Source organism: Taurulus bubalis (genome assembly GCF_910589615.1).
Source record: "Taurulus bubalis genome assembly, chromosome: 7".
Taxonomy (NCBI): Eukaryota; Metazoa; Chordata; class Actinopteri; order Perciformes; family Cottidae; genus Taurulus; species Taurulus bubalis.
The window spans coordinates 21,328,813-21,354,264 of NC_136595.1; the positions used below are offsets into that span (position 1 = coordinate 21,328,813).

The 25,452-nt window shown below is 42.3% G+C and overlaps 1 protein-coding gene across 1 annotated transcript in view; it reads left to right on the top strand.

Moving 5' to 3' along the window:
• The window catches only part of tle2b (TLE family member 2, transcriptional corepressor b), a 69,477-nt gene that overhangs the window by 30,042 nt on the left and 13,983 nt on the right, over positions 1 to 25,452 (top strand). The window contains exons 5-9 of the mRNA XM_079220409.1: positions 16,570 to 16,632; positions 18,229 to 18,303; positions 20,570 to 20,750; positions 22,542 to 22,558; positions 24,969 to 25,109. Of these exons, the coding sequence (XP_079076535.1) occupies positions 16,570 to 16,632; positions 18,229 to 18,303; positions 20,570 to 20,750; positions 22,542 to 22,558; positions 24,969 to 25,109 (477 nt within the window). The remainder of the gene's footprint in view (positions 1 to 16,569; positions 16,633 to 18,228; positions 18,304 to 20,569; positions 20,751 to 22,541; positions 22,559 to 24,968; positions 25,110 to 25,452) is intronic.

Here is a 25,452-nt window from a genome sequence, read left to right on the forward strand (position 1 = left end):
TCTCTCCCTCGGCTATTATCAAGCAAAACAAGCTATGGCTGCTGATGTGAGAATTAGGGAATAATAATGCCATTAAGATGGCTGGTACAGGCGGTAACCATAGCAATGACGACTGTATGTTTTACAGAACTGATGGCGACAGTAGATGTTGACCAGGCTTAGCTATTATCTACAGCCTGAGATAGATAGGACTGGTGTGTGAAATCACTCGCTGGTTCTCTAAACAATGTAAAAAGGTGAAAAAGGCACAAAAAAGAAGAAGAAGGTCCGTGTAGATTGTGTATCGTTTCCGTTTATCCTCTCTGAGATCTGGTATTCTTGGAAGAAGAAGTGTCTGATGAGCAGTGTGTGCTCTCAGGACTCGGTGACTGCTTGTCCGTCCCCACTTGCTGCTAATTTGCAGTCTGGGTCACACTGCAGGAAAGGGGGACGGTCAAATTACAGACAGGCAGATACATGTCCAGACAGATGGACAAAAAAAGAGAGCAGACTTGAGATCTGTTCGGCCTCCATACAGACAGACAAAAATATTATCCAGTTGAACTGGTTATATTTACGCTAACTGTCACGCTAACTGCGGTGGACTCAGGCATTAAGTTCCATGGAAGACTAGAGAGGATGGATTTTTCCCACCATGCCCGGCATAATGCATTTAGAAAGCAGCTCATTGTTATAAACATTTTCTAAAAACGCCCTCAAATGAAAGCCTCTGCATTCTGCACTTCAACTTCTAATCATTGTGTCATTTCACGATCAAGGTAATTATAGCACAAAGACATTAAACAATGGATTTCTGTGCAAATACTTGCAGTGCAGTGTGCGGGCTGATGTTACAATCAGTGGTTTTAGTTGGGGATGATTCAAGATGAGTTTAAGAGCCAATCGGGGCGTATTTTCAATGATCTGCATCATTAATCCTAATCCATATCCTGTGTTTATGGTAACATGTTGTGTTCAGGTGAAGCCGTGTTTTCAGGAACACTCCAACACAAACACATGCAGTATAAAGCAGACAGAAGTTTCCCAATGACACCATGCCTTTCTTTCTTATTTTTAGACAGGTGTACCTTTCTTGTCTCTGAAGTTGCTGCAAAAGCTGGTTTTCGTACCTTAATATTTAATTTGCGATGGCAATAACAGAGATCCGGTCCAAAAACGTTTGCTGTAATAGACACAAACTAGCGCATTGAAACAAAAAAAACGCTTTAGGTCACCTTGTTATAATTCCATTGGTTACTATATAAATCTGCTTGAATCCCAATTTCATGTCGGCTTTAAACTGATAAGAGAAGGATGGGTCGTTGCCATCTTACAAGTGTTAGCAAACGATTATGATTGTAATATTTGAGGCACCATCTGTAGGTGTAGGTGAGAGCGTTCAATGCGTACCAGAGGACATCAGCCGGTCTGCTACACTTTACATGATTGAAGATGAATACTAACCATTATATCTGGAACAAATTATGTAACATAGCTTTGAGGTAATATTTAATTTAAAAAAGAACAAGATATGCACATCTTTGTGTCAGAAACATGTCCGCGTAACCCTTTATAGCTCCAGATTTCCTTCGTGTTCTGCTTCAAGCTGAGCTTAAAATGTTGTGTTTGAAACTGGAATTGTTTGAAAGTTTCCTCTCTGCTCCTCATGATTTATTCCTCATTCTTCTGAAATCCAAGTTCAGTCCTGGTCTCATGGAGCAAAGACGTGAACCGCATTTGAAAGCAGGAAACCTCAGCGGGACTTTATGTTGTAATAGTTGCTCTGGTGAAAAAGAAGGGAAAACAGACACATGTGCACATTACAAGTGACTGATGGATGTGGTAGACTGATTCCTAAACCCCACAGCAGACACAACTATTGAGCAATAATCAGAAAGAGGGAAAGCGAGACAGGCAGACAAAATGAGAGAGAGAGAGAGAGAAAGACAGAGATTGGAGAATAAAGAGACCCAATATTGAATATGTCATCATTTCATTCAGTTGAAGACACACTCAGGATTAATATATTTATTTAACTGTACTTCAAGTAAGAGTGAAATTGTAGTGCTGCTGTATTTTTTTTTAAATTGTCAGTCGACAATTACCATAAAATAGCACACAAGGGAAATTTAGATAATAATACTTAAAACAACTGGACACACTATTTCAGTAAATGCAATTTTCTTCTCTGAAAAATATAATTGGGACTTTCAGATAGTAAAAGAATTACCATTTTCATCACAATGACCAAAATTATAATATGCTACTAAAGTAGTGTCTTTTTACATTATTTGACCTTCAAAATGCAGAGCAAGTTTTACTTTAGTTAAGAGAAGAGAAAGTATTATCCAAGGGAAAAGAGAGGGAGCGAGAGAGAGAGAGAGAGAGAGAGAGAGAGAGAGAGAGAGAGAGAGAGAGAAAAGAGAGAGAGAGATGACTGGCAACAAAGCTGGGCAGAACTGGACTCGGCTCCAAAAAAGAAGAAATGGACTGGGGTGCTGGCTGTACCTCTGAGAGATGGACAGAGGAGGAGGAGGAGGAGGAGGAAGGGGAAGATGACAGAGGGAGGCCAAGAAGGGGAGAGTGTGGAAAATACGAGACCGATGAGAGAGGGGGAAGAAAGGCGAGGCGGTTTGGATGACAGAAGGAGACCAAAGAGCTACAGTCAGGCAAATGCGAGTACAAAAAAAGAGAGAAATAAATGAAGAGGGAGAGGCCCGGTGTCAGGAACCAGAGAAAAGGGCTGTGAGAGGAGTGAGAAGGGGGGATATGAGAGAGAGGAAAGATAGGAAAAAAAAGTGATTCAGAGAGAAAAATAAGAGAGTTGGTAAAAAGGTTTAACAGGATGAGAGCCAGCGAGAGGGAAATATGAAGAGAACTTACAGTATCACAGATCGAGACAGAAGCGGAAATTTACAGAAAAAATAGAAAGAAGCAGGTAGAAAGAGAGCGTGATAGAATATAAAATGAAGGAACTCAAAAAGAGACACTGATTGAAAAAATAGATAGCATGAGGAGTGTCAGAGAAAAAGAAAGAGGGCGAGGATAAAGCACAAAAGGAGAGGTTGTTATAAAGGGAGAGAGAGAGGTTGGACAAGTGAGTGGGGTTGTTTTAAAAAAAAAAAGTAAGTGTACGATAATTAAAAAAAATTAGGACTTTGAAGATACTGAGAAAAGATACTTTTACTGAGAAAAAGAGCGCGGTAGAGAAAAAAGCAGTTGAGAGAGTACGGGAGATGGCGAAACGGGGAAAATGTGAGAGATGGCGGGGAAAAGAGGAGATGGAGATTAATTGAACGGATGAAAGAGGAGAGGGTAAACAGGAAGGATGGAGCCTTAGAAGAGACGGATAAAGACCTCAGAGAACAGACGAGGGGCGGAAAAAAAAGAAAAGGAGGAGATGGAGATGAAAATTAGGGCCAAGAAAAGGAAAGCAACGGAGGGAGAAGGAAAGAAAGGGGCAGGGCAGTCGGAGAAAGAAGAAGATAGAGAGAGACATCAACGGAGGGAGGGGAGCTTTGAGCCGCAGTGAGAAATAATGAATCATGAATAGATTTAACAGTATCTGCTCTTATTTCCTCTCCTCCTCCTTCTCCCCCCTCCAGCTTCCTCCTAACATCCTGTCGAGATCAGTGCTATTGCCTCTCTCCCCTCTCTGTCTGTCTCTCTATTGCACGCTCTGTCATTATCAGTGGCAGGGCCATCTCGTGTCCCGGCATTAATTGAGCTGTAACAGTCATCCCGTTCCTTCCTAGCCTTCCTTTTAGCCTCTTTTTTTCATCTCTCTCTCTTTCTCTCCCTCTTTAGATTTCACACTCACTCTCTATCTTCAACCCCGCCCTCAGCTCTCTTTCGCTATCTTGATCTCCCTCGTTTCCCTTTGCATTTCACTCCCTTCTTCTCTTCTTCTCTCTGCTCCCTCTTTCTCAGATGATTGTATCTGAAAGATAGCATCTCCCCCCTTCCTTCTCTTAAGCTGTATACGATACATTGAAACACACACACATACGTGCACACACCGTCACGTTATCTCACTTGGTTCACTCCCATTACCACACTATATATATATATTCTAGCTGTATACCCTGGAGGAGCTCGAGAGGCTATACGGACGTTACTCTGCTCTCTGTGGTTGTTCTATATTCATTGATTTAGCACTTCTATGGCCTGGATAGTTATTGCTTGTATCTCGTGCTATGTGCGGACGCATCACATGTATATTCAGTGACTTCGTAATTCAGTCATGTGCTGTGGGCTCACAGCCGATGGCCAAGGACAGCTTACAGATATGATGATGTGCTGTACGTGTTGTTGTAGGTTGTGTGGTGAATGGATTGAAGCAGCTTTTGTATTTGTATTCGGCTGATTCTAGCAGCAGGATAACAGGATGATGGCGGGAGGGCGAAGAAGAATAGAGGCTGTGTGAGACTTGTGTCCAGCAGAAGGTGGAGGCAGCCCCAAGAGCTTGTGACCAGAGTGCAGCCCGGAAAAATATGAAAGGCAGGAAGTGAAAGAGATATGCTATTCCTTCCACGATCAGCCAACTTCAAAGGGCTATTAAGCAAAGTTCAGAGCCCACAACTTCTCAGTGGAATCAAGATGATACTCCAGCACTACTCAACAGCAGCTATACTTTCTTAGGTAAGCTGCTGTACTTTGTTTGGTGCGTTTTCAAGTAAAAGTCTTCACTGGCCTAAAGTTATTGGAAACGTACGAGACGTGCATGAAAGTAATCTTGAGAAAAAAGAGAATTGAAAGAAAAAGGACCCAAGGATAGTCAGACCCAATCAAGACAGACGATGGTTGTACCCGATTCAAATTGTGTTTGACTCGAATACACCCAGTAAACATATTTTTCGTATTACGATGCTTGTAATCCACCATGATCTACTCGGATCCACTCATTTATTTGACATATTGACTCGGAGATCTTGCAGAATTTGAACTGGAGCCCAGATCTGATTAGACTGGACATAGTTTGGACCTGCCAGCCCGAGTTAAGTCTGGGTTTTTAGTTCCAGCGGGCTGAAGTGCACTCTGGGCTCGACACTAAGGCTTGCCAAGTGCAAGTAAACTCTGTGTGCGGAGTAGAAGTACAATGCCTCATGCAGTTGTAGTATTTGATACCCCCAGATCGATCTGCGACAGATATTCAGTAAAAATATGCATTTAGGAAAACAGCATTAATGCTTTTCATTCGCCTGAAACAACAAATCTGTATCGAAATGGGCAGGAGGAAAGCTAGTTAACGTTAGCTGTTTGTTAGCAGCCACACAGTCTTGTTGGCTAAATAATGGAGCTAACAGCTAACATTAACGGAGGTTGCATTGAGTTACATTATGATGCGTTTAGTCAGTCAGTAGAAATGAGTTGATGATTGTAACATTCTCATGATGTGTTTAAATACAGTTGTTTTAATGACATGTTTTCACAGCAATATAAGAGATATTAGAGAGGGCGTTATGACCTGCTTTTAATACATAAATAAACTACTAATGGAAGAAATCCAATTTAATCAAAAGCAAATAAAAAAATGCAGTCATATCAACATTTACATTTGGTGTTTTTATGAAATTAACCACAATAACAAAGTAAAAAGAGTACATTTCGTTTTATTGTCCAAATCCCTATCAGTTTTTTTTAAAAGGCCGACATTTTCCATTTTGGACGAGTATGTAAAGCATCTCAGCTACTTGCCTGAAAGTAATGCTACTTGAGTACTACATACTACATAACAACATCATTATGGAAATGAATATCTCCGTAATTATAGTTGAACACAGCTGGCCAATGCTGTTCATGAGGAGAGTTTTGACTGTGGGTTATTTCGAAAGCAGGAAAAGAGAAATGCCTGTCTGTCTTAAGAGTTCTGCATCTTTTACAGTGACACTCGGGCAGTTAGCATGTTTTCCTACAGGTGTGATGCACACTATATTTACTATGGCACTAAAATTGGTACATAGCTCTTCTATCTGGGAGTGAAATGTGGGTTTTGACATATACTGTACATCATCACAGTATCATAGGGAATGGGTGATTTTACCAGAAGGGTCCATTATTTCTTTACTGGGAGAGAGTCCCCCAGTAGACTCCTAAGGCCAGTAGGGAAACAAAAGAAATCACAAAAGAAATGTCAGATAACTGTAAGGGTTTATCTTTATACTGATACTGTGGGGACATCATACCCACTTTATTTCAGAAGCACCACATACAGTATTAGTGTCTTATTTTTTACCTGGAAAGGGGGCAGCAGTGCATAAAAACACATTACTTTAGCTAATGTTGCATCATTAAGAGTCACTACACAATCATATTACTGGGAACGGTCAAGCTAACTCCAGGTTGGATTGCTTGGTGTTGTTAATTCATTATGATTACCGCTTTTAAGCGCGTAAAAACGTCTCCCTGATTTATTTAGAAATCGATATCCCACGGTACAAAGTAGCAGCCCGTCTGAGTGAAGCCTGGGTGGTTGCTGATTTGAAATACTGTAGACTCAAAGGTGGAAATCCTTCACACAAATTGGGCTTTTTACATAAGGTTACATCTTGAGCTGTGACACCAATAAATGTTTGCTCAGGAGAAGTTCTCAATGTTAGGAGGTGGCTGGGATGCTGTAATTTGTTTCCCTTTTAGGGGCCTGTTACAGCATTATAGGCAACAAGGCTATGGGTAGCGAGGGTGCATAATTAGAGATTAGACCGTAAGAACCTGGAGGGGCCTGTGTAATTGAAAGCTGGGTCACAATTTACTTTTTATACTAGTTCATGCTATAAGATGCTAGCCTTCTAGGTGGCGAAAACAATTAATATTTCTTTTAAAGCAAATAAATAAATAAAAAAACGTCCCAGTGGTAAGAGAGAGCATCCCATTACTCAAAGGTGTCATTCTGTCCTTGATCTTATAGTTGACCTCTAGCTGGTTCCTAATTTTAAGCGTTTTAGGATAGTAACAGTGTGAGTTAACACCCTAAAACGTAGCGACTTGTAAGTAAGCCAAACACCAGCATAGTACTTAAATAATATAAATTTAGCAAAGTGCTTGGTGGCCATGCTTCTTCCTTAAACCAGCAGCTCTACAGTTGCCTTAAACCACTTCGGATCCTGACCTCCACTAATATGATACTAATCAGGATATCATTGAAGTTCTGTTCACATTCCAGCTACATCCTATTCTTTCTTTTTACCAACTGCCATACAAATGCTAGGTTCACACACTCAAGACAGGATATCATAAGAACCAGTGTTAGCATATATATAGACTTTACAGACTGTATCAGAATGCTAGATAGAAAGACAACGGGGTTCACGGACCAGGCAGGATATTATGGAGGCTGTGTTTGATAGTCAGGAAGCTCGGCAGCCAGACTGTTTCCCCCGTGGACTCCTGAGGACAGATGAAGCAGCTGGTTGTCCTTCCTTCCTGCTCCCTCCTTTCATTTCACCACCACGCATAGGCGGAGGGTGTGGGAGTGTGTGCGCTTTTGTGTGACAGACAAGAGTGAGTAGCCCAGTCTTTGCTTTGCACTCTCTCTGTTATGGGATAGTTTGTGTTATTTAGCAAATACTGGCATTAATGGCATTTTTAGTAGTCATACATTAAGAAAAAAGCTGTGTGTGTATTTAGTTCTTTGATGTGTGTTTATTTCTGTTAGGAAAATGAAGCATGCTTAACTGGATACCATGTCTGATGAGGATCCAATTCTTCACAATAAAAGTATTTACAATATAAAAAAAAACAACTGTTAATGAAGCTGAAAGGGAGGAGGGGGGGGGTTCTAGAAAAAATAGGAACAAAGTAAAAATATAAGCTAAGTAAATGAATGAAACAGGGACTGAGAACAATTAAGCAGCAGAGGGAGATCACATGAGAGAATGTTTTTCTATTTGTGTTGTATACAAAAAAAGGTTGTGTGCATGCGCTTATCTTCCCGTCTAATTAGCCCTAGCTGTCTAGCCTTTTTTTATGTGTTTGTGAGAGAGAGAGAGAGAGAGAGAGAGAGAGAGAGAGAAAGAGAGAGAAAGAGAGAGAGTATATTTGGCTGAAGTTGTGACCTGAATCCTCAGTTCATTTGGGAGGGAGGAGAGAGTGTACTAGAAGTGAGGGAAAAAAGTGCAAGCGAGAGATGCCTTCATTTTCAACTCACCGCTTTGGTTCGTAATAGGATTGGGCTTCTCTCTCTTTCCCCTTTTTCTTTCCCAATCTCACTCTTTCCATCCTCTCTGCCTCGTGCTTTTTCTCTCTCTGCTACTCCCATCACCCAGTCAGTCGATAATCCCACAGTTGTGGTTTGAGTTTTTTTATTAACCTGCATATGTGGGTCAACCACTGCTTTGGAGAGGTCAAGTGACTTTGTCACTTGTGTGCATGTGTGTGTTTACGTTCTCTAATGATTGGTGTATGCAGTCCTTCTGCACATGTTGTAGCATCTGCGCTGTGTGCGTGTGTGTGTGCAGCTTTGATGTCTCTCGCTCTCATTCCTTTTCATACCATGTGTGTATGACTGTGCATACATGTGTAACAGAGCCCATTTGTGAATAATGAGGCATAAAGAAAGAAAGAGAGAGCGGGTGTGTGACACAACCCTTTAGGAATGATAGAAAGCAAGTTGAGGGAAGGAAAAACAGTGGAAAAAGAAAAAGAGAAAGATGAGATGAGAGTGAAAACGAGTGATTAAATTCCCAGGGAGCTAGCCTTTTAGCGTAATGGCTTTGTCACCCTGGCAGAGGAGCTCTGAGTAGCTGCACAGGCTGTATTGGCGTGTGCATGTGCGGGTGTGTATGCGTGTGTGTGCGCACGGACATGTACGGACGTGTACACATGTATATGATTGCTGCTGCATGTACTACCATGTTCTGTGACCAGAGCTTGAATTGGACACATGAGGTGCTAGTGTTCTCAGGCACAGCATGTGGCTTTTTATCCTATATGACTGCTCAACATCCCATGTGATACCTCAACCTCTACCTGATGGATTTGCACAAAATGTTGTCCAGACATGCGTGTTCCCACAAGACATGTGAACACAATCCTGATGAATTTGGGGCTCTCTTGTATTTCATAGCATTGGGATGCTAACATATACCTTAAAGCATCGTTGTGTAGCCTGACAGAGCTGCTAGCAAGGCGTTAGACAATTTTTTATTTTAGTCAAGTGTACATCAATACAATTGATCAAGTAGTAAGACCAGTTGAAATTATGTCATCTAATGGTCTTCAGAGTAATTATTATAATATGGACGGCCACTTTCAGAATGTTGTTTTGAAATATAGCTAGTGACCATAAAGAGGGGAGGAGCCGTGCCATGACAGATCGTACCCCCTGGGTCCTTGGTCTGGTTTGCACTGCAGTGAGCCAATTAAGTTAGACGCTTTAGTTTATGAAGTTTCTTTCGTCTTTTTAATTTTTTGGGCATTCAGAGTCAATTTCCAACGAGGATGTTCTGGCTTGGTTGTTAGAATTGTGAGTATTGTACCTGCGTTCCCCACGCCGTAAGAAGTATGAGTGTGCAGGCCCAAATGAAGAACTGCCTGGAGCAATACGGAAAATATGAGAAACTGTGTGTGTGTGTGTGTGAGTGCGTGTGTGTGTGTGTGTATGTGAGTGTGAGTGTGTGTGTCGTGCGTGCGTGTGTCTGTGTCTGTGGCGTGCACAATTTGCATCCCTTTGCATTCATGCATGCATACTGTACTGTCAGCTTTGCTACTTTGTGTCTGATTACATTGCGGACGACATGAGTTTGAAGCCGTAGGCAGTCTGTTAATGCAAGCTGGTGAACTGGCAGTGTGTGAATATGACTAATGGCATAATGTGTATAATATAGCCAGAGAGGGGGAATCTCACAGTTGGGATTGTAGTTTTACAACCAACTGTTTGTGTGTACAGTATGTGTTTATGTATATTGCAGTGGTGTATGCACCATGCATCTATGCATCTAAGTCCTGGCATACAGGCTTACGTGTGTTTGTGTGTAGTCATTGTGTGTGTGTGTGTGTGTGTGTGTGTGTGTGTGTGTGTTGGAGGAGTTGAAGTGAGCTGTCTGTATTTTATATTCTAAATGTTTCTGCTGCCTGGTCCGCTGTCTATCTTGTATTTTTACTGCACTGAAGGTTGAATCTGTGTCTTTATGTGTCTGAGGAAGTGTGTGTGTTTTTGTGTGTGTGTCTCTCTCTCTCTTTCTCTCTCTCTCTGTGCGTGTGTGTGCGTGTGTGTGTGCTTGTTGGTCTCATGCTGCGAGGCTCTGCTTGCTCTGTACACAGCTCTTTGTATGTGTGCTCTCTTCTGCTCTGTTTGGATTGTGTGTGTGTGTGTGTGTGTGTGTGTGTGTGTGTGTGTGTGTGTGTGTGTGTGTGTGTGTGTGTGTGTGTGTGTGTGTGTGTGAATGACTGTTTGTGGTGGCTTTAGTGTGTGTGTAGTTGTATTTGTGTGCACAATTCTGAGAGTGCTTGTGTGCACATGTGTGTGTGCCCCCTAGTGTTTTTGTGTGTGGCCGTGTGTGTGTTTCGGTGTTCGTGTGTGCTTTGCTGCTCCCCTTTCCTCTCCCCTCTCTCTCTTTCTCTGTTTCTCTTCCTCTCCTTCCAGAATAGAGGGGCCATCAATCAGAGGCAAGGGGGATAGAGGCAGGGGAGAAGGAGGCGAAGAGGAGGAGAGCAGTTGGCTCGGTGCCAGGGAAGAGGAGCTGGCTCGCTGCCCAGAGGAGAGAGAGAGAGAGAGGATGGAGTGAGGAAAACAAGAGTGAGCAAGAGAAAAGAAAGGAGAGAGGGAGGGAGGGAGAGTCTGGGCGTGAAGCAGGGCAGAAAGATAGAGGAAGAAGGAGAAAGAAATGAGAGAGAATGAGAAGGAGGGCAGATAAGGAGAGCAAGAGAGCAAGGCCAAATGCACTGAGGGAAAACAGAGCGAGTGGACAGAAAGAGAGAGAGAGATACTGTGGAAGTTGGAAAAAAAAAGCCAGCAGAATAGAGAATGAAGACGGGTGATTGCACGGAGAGAAAGAGGAAAGAGAGGAGAAGGGGGAGTGAGGGTTGAAAGAGAGGAAGCAGGAATGGCTGTTTTCATCGAACAGCTCTGTGCCTGCAACCCCAATCAGTGGGTGATTAGTGCGTCGTTGGCTACAAATATTTACCTTAAACTGTTCACAGAGGGGAGAGCAGTCCAATTAGAAAGCAGGGGACAGAGATAAGCTCCAGGAGTGTGTGTGTTTGTGTGTGCGACTGTACGTGTGTGCGCGTGAGATGTGTACACACCCTCTGACTCTTGGAAAATAAATGAGGGTTTTCTGCAGCCGCGCACATGCAGAGCACAAACTGTGAGGCATTGTGTGCGATACGGCCCTAATCACTTCATGGCATGCATACTGCTTTTTGATAAATGTGAATATTAGAGTAACTAGGCCCGGCACTCGTCAGTGATGACGCAAACATGCTGCTGATGATGACGATGATGATGATGTTTGCAGTTTCTGTTTGAAAAAGGACACGAGGATTAATCGATGGTTAAAATAGTTACCATTCATTTCCCGTTGATAAACTAATTGATTAAACAGATCAGCTTTACAGCTGTAATTGAGTTTTATTATAGAAATAGTGAATGAGTGAACAAGGAAATCATTTTAGACTCATAACTGGGCTGCATACACAGTTACACACACTATTTAGGTACATTTCACACACATTACATTTTTTTAGGCATTTTTAGTTATCAAGTCAACCTGAGTGCAACAGTGAAATAAGCCTTAATTTCTGCATCGCCTATATTATGAACAATCATTCAGAGGAAGTGTAAAGGTCAGAGCCTCAGCACTCTTCTGTCACCACAAAATCATTTTCTTTCACCTTCTTTCTCTCCAAAAGTCAAGTTGACTGAGCATGCATGCTGTGTTTTACGCCGACATCATGCATCACTGTGGCACACATTCACTGTGAAGCTGCCTGTTACAACCGGAGCCCTCTGCTGTCGGAGGTTAAGTGCTCCATCGCTCACTCTGTCTCCAGAACGACTGCCGAGGATTCAAACCAGCAACCGTTCCAGTGACAGCCCAGAGAGAGGTGCTAGGAACAGAGAAAGAGTAGGAGCTAAAAGTGATGGCAGAGATTATTGTTGAGAGCAATTAGAGTAAGTAGAGGAGTGTGGAATCACCCACACACACACACACACACACACACACACACGCACACACACGGGCCCTCTCCATAAAGCTGGCTGGCTCAGCCGTAGTGGGACTCGGAGGCTGGCACAGCTGGCGGTGCCCGAGCACACTGGGCACAATCTCCCTCGTCCCGTGCCAATCTCAACCCACGCTCGTCACATTAAAATTCGCCAAGCTTTATTGGCACGATGAGCGCGGTCACTGTTGCTTGCCATCATGCTGGGAGACCAAATACAATGCTGATCTTTCACAGGCGAGAGTCTTCTCCAATGTTCCAGCTCCAGTTAACTTTTAGTGTCACGAGCGAAAAAGTGTTCAAGGAAAAAACGTGATGTTGTTTTCTGTCAATTCATCACTCGTTTTGAGCCGGTCTACATTTCTGGTCTTGATTAGAAGGCATTACGTATGCGGCCTCATACATCACTTTTTGCCTCTCACAAGCCGGCCAATATGCTACAGCTACACAGCGCAGGATGTCTCTTCCTTCCAAGCGTTTGAAAGACAATATCTTGGGAGCAGATCTTACTCCAATAGGACCCCCTCTGTTTAAAACAAGCTTCGTCTTTGTCAGAAAAGTCAGTCGCTGGTCTGACTCCACGTGCAGAACCTCTGGTACACCATCAGTGTGTGGTGACTTATTTTATGAGTGAATGTTATTATTGTGTTTTCTAGTCTAGTAACCCACCCCCACCCCCCCGCCTCAAATACCCACCTATCTCGTCTGTTTCGAGTAATTTTCTACATTTCCTCAAACGCCTTTTGACAACCTTCTCAGAACAGGCAGGAACATGTTGCGCTTGTGCATGTGGGTTAAACATGTGGGTGGAGAGCGAGCGGTACTGTAGCAATAGGGATTGCAAAGTAAGTGCAGGAGAATTAGTTTCTCCAGTCAAGAAGCATTTTGAATTAGGCCTCTTACGAAAGCACAACTCTTGTCGCTGAATTGCATTCTGGTCTACTGAGCAGAGTGTTGATGTAGAAATTGGTTCCTTGTTCTCTGATGGATTTTTTCCAGATTGAAGGTTGAATGCTGGTGAAAAATGTTAGGCCAAGGAAGGATTTACGACTGAGACAAAATATGACCTTTTCTTTGTGTGCTTAAACTCCCATGCTTATAAACTATTAGATGTTTCTGCAGAAAAATATTTAAAAAAATAATATTTAAAAAAACATCGACAATTGACATTTTGTGTGTGTGTGTGTGTGTGTGTGTGTGTGTGTGTGTGTGTGTGCGTGCAGCAACATGACGCTGATCATAAAAGCATTTTGCTGGTTGATGTTTTCATCCTGTCAATGAGTGTGTGTGTGTGTGTGTGTGTGTGTGTGTGTGTGTGTGTGTGTGTGTGTGTGTGTGTGTGTGTGTGTGTGTGTGTGTGTGTCATGGCTAATATGCGCCACAGCCTCTGGAGCAGGTTGTCCTTGTCCAGCAGTTAATTCCTACTTCTTCTTTGTCTTTGTTTTTTTCTTCTCTAAACTTACCCCGATTTCCATTCCTCCATTTATTTGTCTGTTAATCATTTAGAATAATTTTGGATATTTTTGCTCCTCTAAATGAAAAGCTTTTGTGTACTTCTTTGTCCTTCACCTATATTTTATCTCTGTTTTACTCCAAGCCTCTCTTTCTCTGTTTCTCTCTGTCCCCCAGCCAGTTGGCAGCATATCTACCCTTCAGGTGTTTATTGACCTGCCCCCTCTTTTCCTTTGTATCTGCCCATCCGTTCATCCCTCCATCCGGCCAGTCTTTGCCAGTATTCCCTGGTGACTGTGCTTTGGCAGGGCTGTGGAACGAGACTGTGGCGTGTTTTCTTTCTGACACCTGGCTCAGCTCAGACTGCTTTAGCCCAGCTCACGTTAGCCCGGTTGGTAACTAGTAACTTCCTACCCAGTGTAATGGGCAGCCTCAAACATATGAAACAAGTGTAAGCTAAGCACAACATTGTTCATGTTCTTAATGTTTTTGGGGGCGGATGTCAGTCCGGAGAGAATTTATTCCAATTTGGCACAAACGTCCACTTGGACTCATGGACGAACTCATTCGATTTTGGTGGTCAAAAGGTCACTGACCCCACAAAACATGTTGTTGGCCTATCTAAAGATTACATTAGCTTATTATGACAATTTCACACAACTCTGTTATAGGATAAAATGATGAAGTGAGGACATTTTGGACAGACATGGATGTAAACTGCAACATGAGACAACAACACAAAGTGGTAATTCTAGTTTTTACTTGATACGGTTTTACTTTATGCGTTATTCATCAATATCATAAACATAATTGGTCACTGGGGTGTCATTAATCAATTAATGAATCTCTTCAGAACTTGTTTGAGTAAATATTATTGTAGCTGTCAAGGTCGTGCAGAGTGACTGATGTTTCTTCTGCTGTAAACTTATTCTCATTGAAAGCTGCACTGAAATCTTTTTTTGCTCTTTTAATGCTTCCACTTAATTAAGCAACAGCTTTCTTTGTACTGTTTGCGTCTGTTATTGATATCTATTCAGTTATGTTTAGTTGTGTAGCTTTCAATCAAAGCTACAGCCCCCTTTTAGACAGGAAACCATAAATGGAAGCAGCTTCATGGACCAGTTATGGTCTGGAAAGCTCCGATGCTGTCCGATTCTGACTTACGGTCCAGCATCAGTCCCGTCATATTGGCTTTTATGTGACCAAATCTGAGCCAGGTCATCTGAATTTATCTGTGGCCAGAGGACAGCCTGTTATTTGGGAGGCAACTTTATGGTGTAGTTGCCGAGATATAACTGAGGGGAGGACAGTTGATTCAGAATAAATAATGCAGTATATTTCAATGAAAATAAAGTAAATAAGGGGATAAAGTCGAGCCAAGTATAGACACACATATTTGAGGCTTTAAAATAAGTGAATACATAAATTAACAGCAGTAATAGGCTAAATGTTGTTAAAACTAATTCTTCGCCTTCTCTTCTATCTGTCTTCTTCTCTCATCTCTGTTCCTTTCTCTCGCTGTCACTCTCCTCTGTATGGTCAGCACACGGACTATACATGTGTATCTTTTCAAATACACTGAGGAACTTAGGCACAACCACACACACACACACACACACACACACACACACACACACACACACACACACACACACACACACACACACACATAGGTTGACACATGTATGATGTGATAAGACCGTCTGTCCTTGGAACAGAGCTGTGTGTCTGGTGATAGCCAGTTTATGAAGTCATGATGAGACTGGCTGTAACTGACAGGCTGGCTGACCGTGTGTGTGTGTGTTTGAGAGAGAGAGTGTGTGTGAGCCTTTGTATGATGGGTTATACAGCCCTGTCAGTCATCGCATTGCCCTCTATCGCCCCTTTGCTGTCTTTCTCTCTTCTTCTCCAGTATCTGCGAGTGCCAGAAACACATATAAGTGGGGAGAGAGGGATAAAGAGAACGAAAATAAAATAGATACAGAGAGGACAAATGTATATATATGAGAGAAAAAAATATACGGCCGTGGAAATGTTTGACAGCAAAGTAACAAAGAAAAAAGAGAAGCGAGCAACTGATGTTAGAGGAAGAAAAACGGCAGCTGCGAGAAAGGAGGGAGGGTAAATTAAAATAGAGAGAAAGGGAATAATATGACAAAACAGAAAGATGAGAGAAAACGAGACAAAGTGCGCAAGGGAGGGGGAGCAAGGGGAGGAAGGGAGGAAGAGGATGAATAGGGTAATAATGGCTCAGTGTGAGAGCTGTTGTAGAAAAAGAGAGAACGGCTGAGTGAAGAAGAGAACAAAATGAGGCTGAGGGCACTCAGACAGATAGAATTAGACACACCGCAGAGGTTCGGTGTGTGTTAGTGTGTGTGTGTATGACACACACTAAAACACACAGAGAGAGTGTGTGCGCACGTATGTTTTTAGGTGTCCATGTGTGCAGCCAGCCGTATTCTGTGGATGCTTAGTAGGTTCGCTAAGCGAGCGTGCACGTTGCCTGTGTTGCATGCATGTCTGTGTGTGCGTTTTTATGGGTTTTACGAGTTTGAGGAAATAGACGCACCGGACAGCCGGCTGTGGCAGGTGGAGAGCTTTAGAGGTGTGTGTGTGTGTGTGTGTGTGTGTGTGTGTGTGTGTGTGTGTGTGTGTGTGTGTAGAGTGAAGAGTGTGTGAGGTCGAGCTAAATGAGAGTGTGATGGTGCTAAAAGACCAGAGGATGACTGGAGCTCTCACGCTGCCTCCATCCTTCCTCCTCTGTTGCTCATGTGGGAGTTGCTCACTCCCACGTGTTCCTCTCTTCTCACTCTTCTTCTCTCTCTCTCATTGAGTGATCGCTGACATAACTCCTCCCTTATTAGAAAGATGTTTTAATGCAGTAAAGGTGTTTCATAAGTTGTGTACATTTGTTTTTACAATATGTAACATAATGTATCCTTTTCTCTCTTCCATTTCTCTCTCCTTCCATCACAGGCGGAGATTGTCAAGCGTCTCAGTGCCATCTGCGCTCAGATCATCCCTTTCCTCTCTCAAGAGGTAAGTGTCACCACTGCCAGACACACTTACGGATAAACACAAAATATGCACACACTTAATCAAGAGATGATTATTCACACCCCAGGCCTATATCACGTTTTCTTTGCATTCAGAATAATCAATGAACCAGAATACATTAAATTGAATGCTGAGCAAAATATTAATTCAGAAGTTCTCATTATATTTTCAAAAAACATTGATTTTAATTTTCACGTTCAAGTTGAATGAATCGTGAAAAATAACAGAAACATCGGCAATGCATTGCAATGGTTTTACACTAGTACTTCAACAAATATTTAATGTGAAAAAAGTGTTGATGATTAAACTTTATGGTTAATTTTGAGACCATAGTTTTGCATTTCATCCCAATTATTGCAAAGCTGCCTCAATAAGGACCCGTGTCCACCAAGGCTTTTTTTTTCTCCAGCTGACAAAGTCCAGCTCTCTTCTGAAAACGCCCAGCTGGGAGCACTTGAGAGGGTTTTTTCAGCCGAGATGTTGTGGTTGTGTCTGGTTGCTATGTTACAAATGACGGCACGAGGTAGCCTGATCGCTCCGGATGAAGGGAAGGCTCAGCGAAAGAGAAAGAGGGGACAGTGTTATGTCTATATATATATATAATTAGTGCTAATTTCTTCTGCATTTTTGTTCAACACTTGTAGCTTCCCTTTGTGACAAGCATTTTTTGCAGTTTGCTGTCTTTTTGTGTGTGATTTTTTTATTTTTATTGTTGTCCCAAGCCATGAACTGTGCCCTACCTAATAGTTAATAGTAAAGCTTAAATGAATGAAACCACCTTACTGGAAATCAAGTGACGTACTAACTTGCCTCCAGGCCTGCTGCTTTGTTTTCAGATCATGGGAACTACCCAAAAAAAAATGTAATAATACCGTTGGTAAAGTCAAAATTCATCAGAAAGGGAACGCTTTTCTGTTCTGAGTGTAACGTTTTTTTTCTTACATTTTGTTGTATTTTGGCTCTGGCGGTGTGTGCGCTGATTGTATGTGTGAGAGTGTGTACACACTTCTTTTTTGTCTGAGAGTGTGAGTGTGCACTGCAGCCTGGAGACATGAAGGTCACAGCGCTGTCAGTTTGTTCAATATTGACACTGTGTGCGTGTGTGTGCGTGTGTGTGCGTGTGTGTGCACAAGCGCTGTTGCATGCATGCATATTTGCGTTTGTCTGACTGATTACATTGTTATTTTGTGTAAACAGAACTGAGATTTTAGTTAGTGTAGCTATGTGTGTGTGTGTGTGTGTGTGTGTGTGTGTGTGTGTGTGTGTGTGTGTGTGTGTGTGTGTGTGTGTACACTGTATGTGTGTTAATGTGTGTGGGACATTTCCGTCAGTGTTTGCGTTTTGTGAATGCATCGTTGCCCAATCCAGACATTTTCTCAAGTTTGGTTCATGTAATGATTTCAACTGTGTGATATCTGACTGTACACATTATGTTTACTTTGCACAATACACTGAGACATACAGTTAATTATGCAGTTTAATCCTTTCTTTCGTTCTTTCGTTCTTTCTTTCTTTCTTTCTTTCTTTCTTTCTGTGGCATTGAATGAATGTGTGTTTGTTTGCTGTTTGTGTGTGTAGCACCAGCAACAGGTGGTCCAAGCAGTGGAGAGGGCCAAGCAGGTCACCATGGCTGAACTCAACGCCATTATCGGGGTGAGTCACCTCCATTCATCTTGACAACACAGACACACATCTAGAGTACACATACACACATTAACTGAGGGCCAATCTGACGAGGATGAGTCAGCTGATGAAATTCTTTCGTTCCTGGTCTATATGTCAAAATGAATTATCAAATAGGTGAGTCATTTACGTATACATCGATCAAGATGTTTACATTTACAGTTTTTTTTATTGTGTTAAATGTAGATTCAGTCAGGCAGGTATATTTATATGGAATGCTGAGGAGCTTTGATAGCATGCCATGAATTAACACGGCTAATGGATATTTTCAAAGTTGTTGCTGTCATGAAAATGACAACAAATGGCCTTTAAAGGATTATTTCTTTTCATGCATCTGTGTTCAAGTATTCTATATCCCCTAAGAGAGCCAATATGTAAGACTCTGATGTTAATTGGCATCATTTCTGTATATATTTCTGTTGTGTAAAGCCCGATGAATTGATTGTGGCAGAGGCAAAGTAGATGTGGCGTCCTGTACCGCTACCCATGTCATATAAAGATGTAATGAATCACCCCTCACAATATAATGGCTGGGGAGCCGACATTTTTAAAGCTCCCGGCTGATATATTTGTATAGAGAAAATATATTAACGATTTGGAGTAACACTGGTAAACAAGGCGGCGTTTGCTTCGGTCTCTTATGTGGGCCCCCGCTTCTCAAATATGTTTCAGGAGAGAAATAAGTCAGGGATTGTTATCAGATCAGTTAGCTCTAATTGTCAGAGCACTTATCACATTACTGTCTACTTACTGTCCAACAACAGCAGGTGTACACTGCTTTAATTACAACTCAGTATTCAGTGTTATTTATGTTAGATACTCTCCGTTAACAACAGTCTTGTTATATTTAAATGAAGCTTACATACAAACTGACACACATAATAAAACAACAAAATACATATCTTTACTCCACTGATAACATTTGACACACTCAAAATACACCTATACTTGCATTTGATGTCCATGATCACCTGACCAAGACCTACACGTGCTTGTCTGCACATATATGTCTCAACATGCACATACACACACACACACACACACACACACACACACACACACACACACACACACACACACACACACACACACACACACACAGACACACACAGACAATGAAGCTCCTGAGTGCCCTTGTAGACGGGGGCTTTCCAGGGCTTGTCAGAGCACTGATCATATTACTGCCTACTTAAAGCCTTTTGTTCCTCCCAGCACTACAAACACTGCTGTCTCTGAGGTGTGTGTATGTGTGTCTTAACACACCAGCTTTACAAAACAACACACATAAAAACATCATAATGCTCCCCTCAGGATAATAGCCTTTCTGTATCTGTAGCTGCTCCTTTGCTCCCGTTCCTCGCTCTGTCCTCTGTCCTCTGTCCTCCTCTTTTCCCGTTTTCTTTTTGTCTTTCTGTCCATTTTCTCTCTGGATTTTCTCATCTCTCCTTTCGTAATCTTTCATCATTCTTATCCTCCTACTATGGCCCTATCCTAATTCCTCCTCTCCCATTGTTTTTGGCGATGTCTTATCTTTTGCTCTCTCCGCTGCACACTTTCCCTCCCTCTTCCTCTGCTCATTTACCCTCTCTCCTTGTCTTCTTCCCTCTGTTCATCTAATTCTCCTTCACTTTTCACTGCCTCCAACGTGATTTCCCTCTATTCCTCTTCCTCCCCACCATTTACTCTCTGGCTCAAACATTTTCTTCCCTCTCTTTTACCCACTCTGTGTTTTCCCTTGGCCTCTTTCTCAATCTTCCTCCTCCTGCCTGTCCTTCATAATAAATCACATTCATCCCCTCGCTCTTTTCACCGTCCCTCCTTCTTTCTTTCACTCTCCATCTCCTCTTCCTTTACTTTCTCTGTGTATCCTAACCATTTAATTTCCTTCTCCACATCTTTTCTTTCCCTCTTTCTGGTCCTTGGTGTCCATCTTTCTCACCTTTAAATCCACTAATCTCTTTAACATCCTATCTTCCTTCATCTTATTTTCTTCTCTCACTGTTGAGCTCTCCGGGTGGATTTCATTTCATTCATGGCTCCTTTTCTCTTATCTCTCTCACCTCCCCTTTTCCAAGCACAACCCCCACTTCCCCTTTCCTTTTCCTTCTCCTTTGCTCTTTGCACTTTCTTTTTTGCATTTTCTTTCCATGTCTTCTTTACCATGATTTATTTCTAACCACCCACCTCCTTGTATGACACCATCCCTCCCCGCTCCCTTCTTTCCCTGTGGCCACAGCAGCAGCAGCTCCAGCACCTGTCTCACCACGCCCCCGGCATCCCTCTGACGCCGCACCCATCAGGCCTGTCCCTGGGGGCGGGCGGCTCAGGGCTCCTTGCGCTGACCGGAGCCCTGGGGGTCTCGGCCCACCTTGCCTCCAAAGATGAGCGCAACCATCTTGATTCTGAACATCTCAGAGGTAAAGAACAATAGACTTTTAGTTTTTAATTGTGTCTCCAAAACGAGAGTTAAATGTTCTGGCACATCTACACACGCAAGCCCACTAATTAGATAAAATAATCATAATAATAATAAAAAAATTGCAAACTGTTCGTCTGAAAACAAACAAGATCATGTTTCTGATCTTGCAAATTATATTCAGTGGCAGCCTGCTATGCTTTCATCAACTAGAAAGATATCATGGTTTAAGCACCCAAAGTTCAGAGAGAGATTAATCTTTTTTATATTGGAGACAAACTATGGTAATTACAGCAGGCTTTTACCAGAGCAGTTTAAATTGTGTTATATAAAGCAGGCGTTTTTTATTTTGTTTATTGGCAAATCCTGTCCAAAGTACGGCAAACACATCTTTCCTCTCATGAAAAGCGTTAATTGCTGTTGATTCTTCTCCTTTCAGTACGGCGCTTAGTACTGTCTACTTTGTTCAACATTGATGCGTGATTGTGGCTTCAACAGAAAGTACCACATCAGCTGCAGACATTTTAGTTGTTTTGAGAAATGTCTCAACAGCGCACCTCTTTATAGTTATTGTCTCAGACATGCCCAAAGGATTGTGATGGGCCCGTCAGATCTCATATTGCTGGAAATCTTTCCAAAGGGGAGGGGGACCGCATGCATCTGCCAGAGCCAGTAAAACATGACTTTGCAGATTTGTCTGGTTCCTTTGTAAGATGTTTTCGCCCTAAAGTACATTATAGTTGCAGTGCAGTAAATTCGTGCACTCGCTGTTGTTATAGGTCAGTGTGCACAAAAGGCTTCATCATTGAAAATCAATTACACTATTGAACATGTTGAGAAGATGTTTAGCCAGTTCAATACAAGGAAGGTAGAGTATGAGACTCTGGGAAATCATCCAGAATAAAAACATCAGATATCACACATCAAAGAATAATCTTTTTCTTCATAAAATGTTTGTATTTCTGCGAGTATTGTGTGTGTGTTTCTGTCTCGATGGAGTTCATTACATACTGGAATTGGCACAAAGCAGCAGTGAGAGAAACTTTGACAGCTTCAGAATTAAAAAAATGATAATTCTTTGAATTTTTCTTTAGAACAAAATGCAAATCAATCGTATACAACGTTTGTGAATGGCAGCTTATGTCCAATTTGTACAGAAAGTCCCCCTTTGGACTGAATTTGAACTTACTTTGTTAGATTGCTCTCATAATACGGACGGACATATACACAGCACTTGTGTGTGTGAATACAAGAGAAGCGCTTTCTCCCCATGAACTTTCATTCACCCCCATAGAATATCTTATCTTCGCGCTGTTTCAGGCACCAATCCAAGAGAGACTTTCTCATGAATAAACGGGAGAGCTAGAAATAAGAAGAAGGAAAAAAAGGAGGAATGACTAAGAGCAGAAAGGGAGAAAGATAGAGAGATCAATGTGTTTATATTGGCGTGCTAAGCGTCTGTATGAGAGCTTATGCATGTTTGCAGCTGTGTGTGTTTCTGTTCTTGCAGACGAGAGGAAGAATGAGTGGAAATATAGTGAGCATCAATAGAGGTAGCATGGGAAAACGGCAAGCTTTGTCAGGTTTGGAGAACAGAGAGAGAGGGAAAGATAGAGACAGGAATCAGGCATAACAGCACATTTGTATCTTCATAGTTCAGCCTAACCTTGGCTGACTGGGGGACTGTTGTTGTTATTATCCAGACTTACTTTCTTTCCTTTCCTCCTTTCTCCCACTCTGCCTTTTTTCTCTCCTCTGTTCTCGTTTCTTACCTGTCTCCGCCCCATCCCAGAAGGAGCACCCAGCAGGGTAAGTAATTGTGTATGTGTGCACTGTAAGTGTCGTCTACACCCACATTTGTGTGTGTGTGTGTGTGTGTGTGTGTGTGTGTGTGTGTGTGTGTGTGTGTGTGTGTGCGTGTGTGTGTGTGCATGCACGTGACAGTGATAAACTGAGGGAAATGGAGACGCACTGTAAAGTGGCCTCTAAAAAAAGGCTGTGTACTGCTGGAGCTCCGCCAGGAGTAGCCCAGCTCAACACCGGCACAATAGCTGCTCTGCGCTATCAACCTTGAGCTCAAGGTTCTCTACACCACACAGACGTCTGAGCTCACAGACCTTTGCTGTTATCGGAAAGGTCCAAATTGAGTGAATGGATGAACAAGCAACTGTTTGTTTTTTAGCACCACAAATGTTCTGGTAATCTACAAGATTTACAGAGCAACTGAAAGGATTAACACCAAGTTAATGGCGAATGCTGCCCAAAACACAGCAGTTGGTGTCTGTAGAAACGAGCAACTCTTGTTCCAATGTTTACTTGAGTGCACTATGCATCCAGTATTTATAATACCAATGACAGGAGGCCCCTTAATGTCTGATATAAAAAATATCACACCACTGAGATCCATTTGGAAATATGTTTCCCAAGAAAACTTGCTCTCTCTATTGTTAGTTAATATTTGGTGTTGAAGTCTACTCATCTACAATATTTTCAAAAAAACGTTTCCTATTGAAACCTGATTCTTTGCATTGGTCGGTACAATACAGAGTTGGTTTTATTTATCGGTAAAATGTTGTTTCCCAAAGTTAGGGAAGCAGTGTTAAAGTCAATCCTGATGTTTACTTACACATACAAAATGATTCCAGTCACTTCCACACAGTGAGGGTTACAGATTATTAAGTAAACATTTTTATCAATCAATAATCAAACTCCAGGTATCATTTTGGGATCGGGAATTTAAAAATAAATCTGAATGGTAAAGAACATTTTTGTAAATGTAACATGCAGTGTTCCTCTTGCCTCAAAGGTTTTGCTCATATTTTATGTTACTGTAGTTAAAAGTCCTCGTTAATTGCCTGAAGAATGAATGCAGTGCAAATGGGCTGATTGAAATTCAGTGGACGTCGATGCTGGTCCTTTTGTCTCTGGCTGCAGATTGCTTTGCTTTATGGAAACCGTGTGAACACTCGCTTACTGTACTGGCGGCAAAGGACAGCTGGCCTTCATCAGTGTAACTGTTGATAAGAGAGAGAGAGAGAGAGAGAGAGAGAGAGAGAGAGAGAGAGAGAGAGAGAGAATAGGTAGGAAAAGGTTGTAAAAAAAAAATACCAGCAAGTCTTTGTTCTGGTTTTTATTGTGGAATGCAAATGATTTAAGAGCGCTTCTGACTTAGCTTTCCCTCCCTCACTCTCTATCCGCAATGAAGCCCTTAGCATAATTTAATTGCAAAACACAATACTGATTGTTAAGCACCAGGAAAATATTTCTCATATGACTTGAGGTTTGTGCTGAACTTAGTCAAGCGTTACGGCGTTTGGAAAGGAAGGGGTGGGGTGGGGAGGGTAGAAGTCATGGTAGAGATGCATATCAATTGGCATTAGTCAGAGAGCCCTGCTCCAGTACAACATGTTGGAATTTTAAATGGAGGGGAAAAAAGGGACAGCGAGAGGAAGTCAGGGGAAGAGAGGAGAAGGCGGAGGAGGAGAAAAGAAGAAAGAAGAGAGGGAAGTTTGTTGAGCCGCACTGAGGCCCATTGTGTGGTTTCTCCTCTCTTGTCCGGCGCTCCTTCCTGTCGGCCCCCATGGGCTCCTTCCTGTGTGACTCATTGGTGTGTTAAACCCTCACAGGGGGACAGAGAATGACAAGTGGCCCTCATTGAACCTCTGGCCCCTGCCCCAACGCAAAAACAACACAATGCTTTGATCGACTTTTTTCAGTCCCGAGCACCAGGCCAGGCTGTATTGTAAATATGCCTTCACAGCTTTATTGCCCAATAATGAGAGTCATATTTTACATGAGGACGGGTGTGTCGAGGGGAGAGCACTAATTAGCTTTATGCGCTGTCTCGTGTGGTTCTATGGCTGCGTCTTAACCTGTGCTTACGTCTGCTGTTCTTTCTGTGTGTGTGTGCGTTTGCTTGTGCGTGTGTGTGCGTGTGCGTGTGTGTGTGTGTGTGTGTGTGTGTGTGTGTGTGTGTGTGTGTGATGTCTGCTTTTATGGGGCTTTCTTGTGTTCCTTTTCTATTTGAGCTTATATCCACAGAGTGATTGTGTGTGCATCTTTCTTCACATCATGACCAGTACATTGATGGATGTGGGTGTGTTTTATGTGTTTGTACGATGCTGCCTTTTTAACGATGTGCTTTTACTTTCCTGTGTGTATCTCGATTTCTGTGCCTGTGGTAGTCCATTCTCATGTTTTTGTCCTTGTCTTTCTTCAGAGTAAGTCGGTGTCATCAACAGACAGCCAGCCCAATGAGGAGCGCCAGGGCCCGTCAGGAGGCTACTCCTCATCGCAGGGAGGAGCAGAGGCAAAGAGGAGGCGCTGTGATGACAAAGAGCCTCTGCCGCCACACTCCTACGTATGTGTTTGTTTGTGTCCTTGTCCTAATACGATGATATTAATTGAGCTTGAGATGACTATCAAGGGGAAACTTAGTAGTTGCAGCAACACACAAAGAATACAAAATTGAAATTAAATTAGAAACAACATGTAAATAAACATATAAGCATGCAGAAATACATTTTATTAAATTATATAAGAGGGCTATAATGTGAATGTATGCATAATTATTACAAAATAGTTTAAAGAAAGAAAGCCACATAATCAGACCAAAGATGTCACAAAGTGTGTGTGTGTGTGTGTGTGTGTATGTGTGTGTGTGTGTGTGTGTGTGTGTGCGCGTGCGTGTTCGTGTGTGTGTA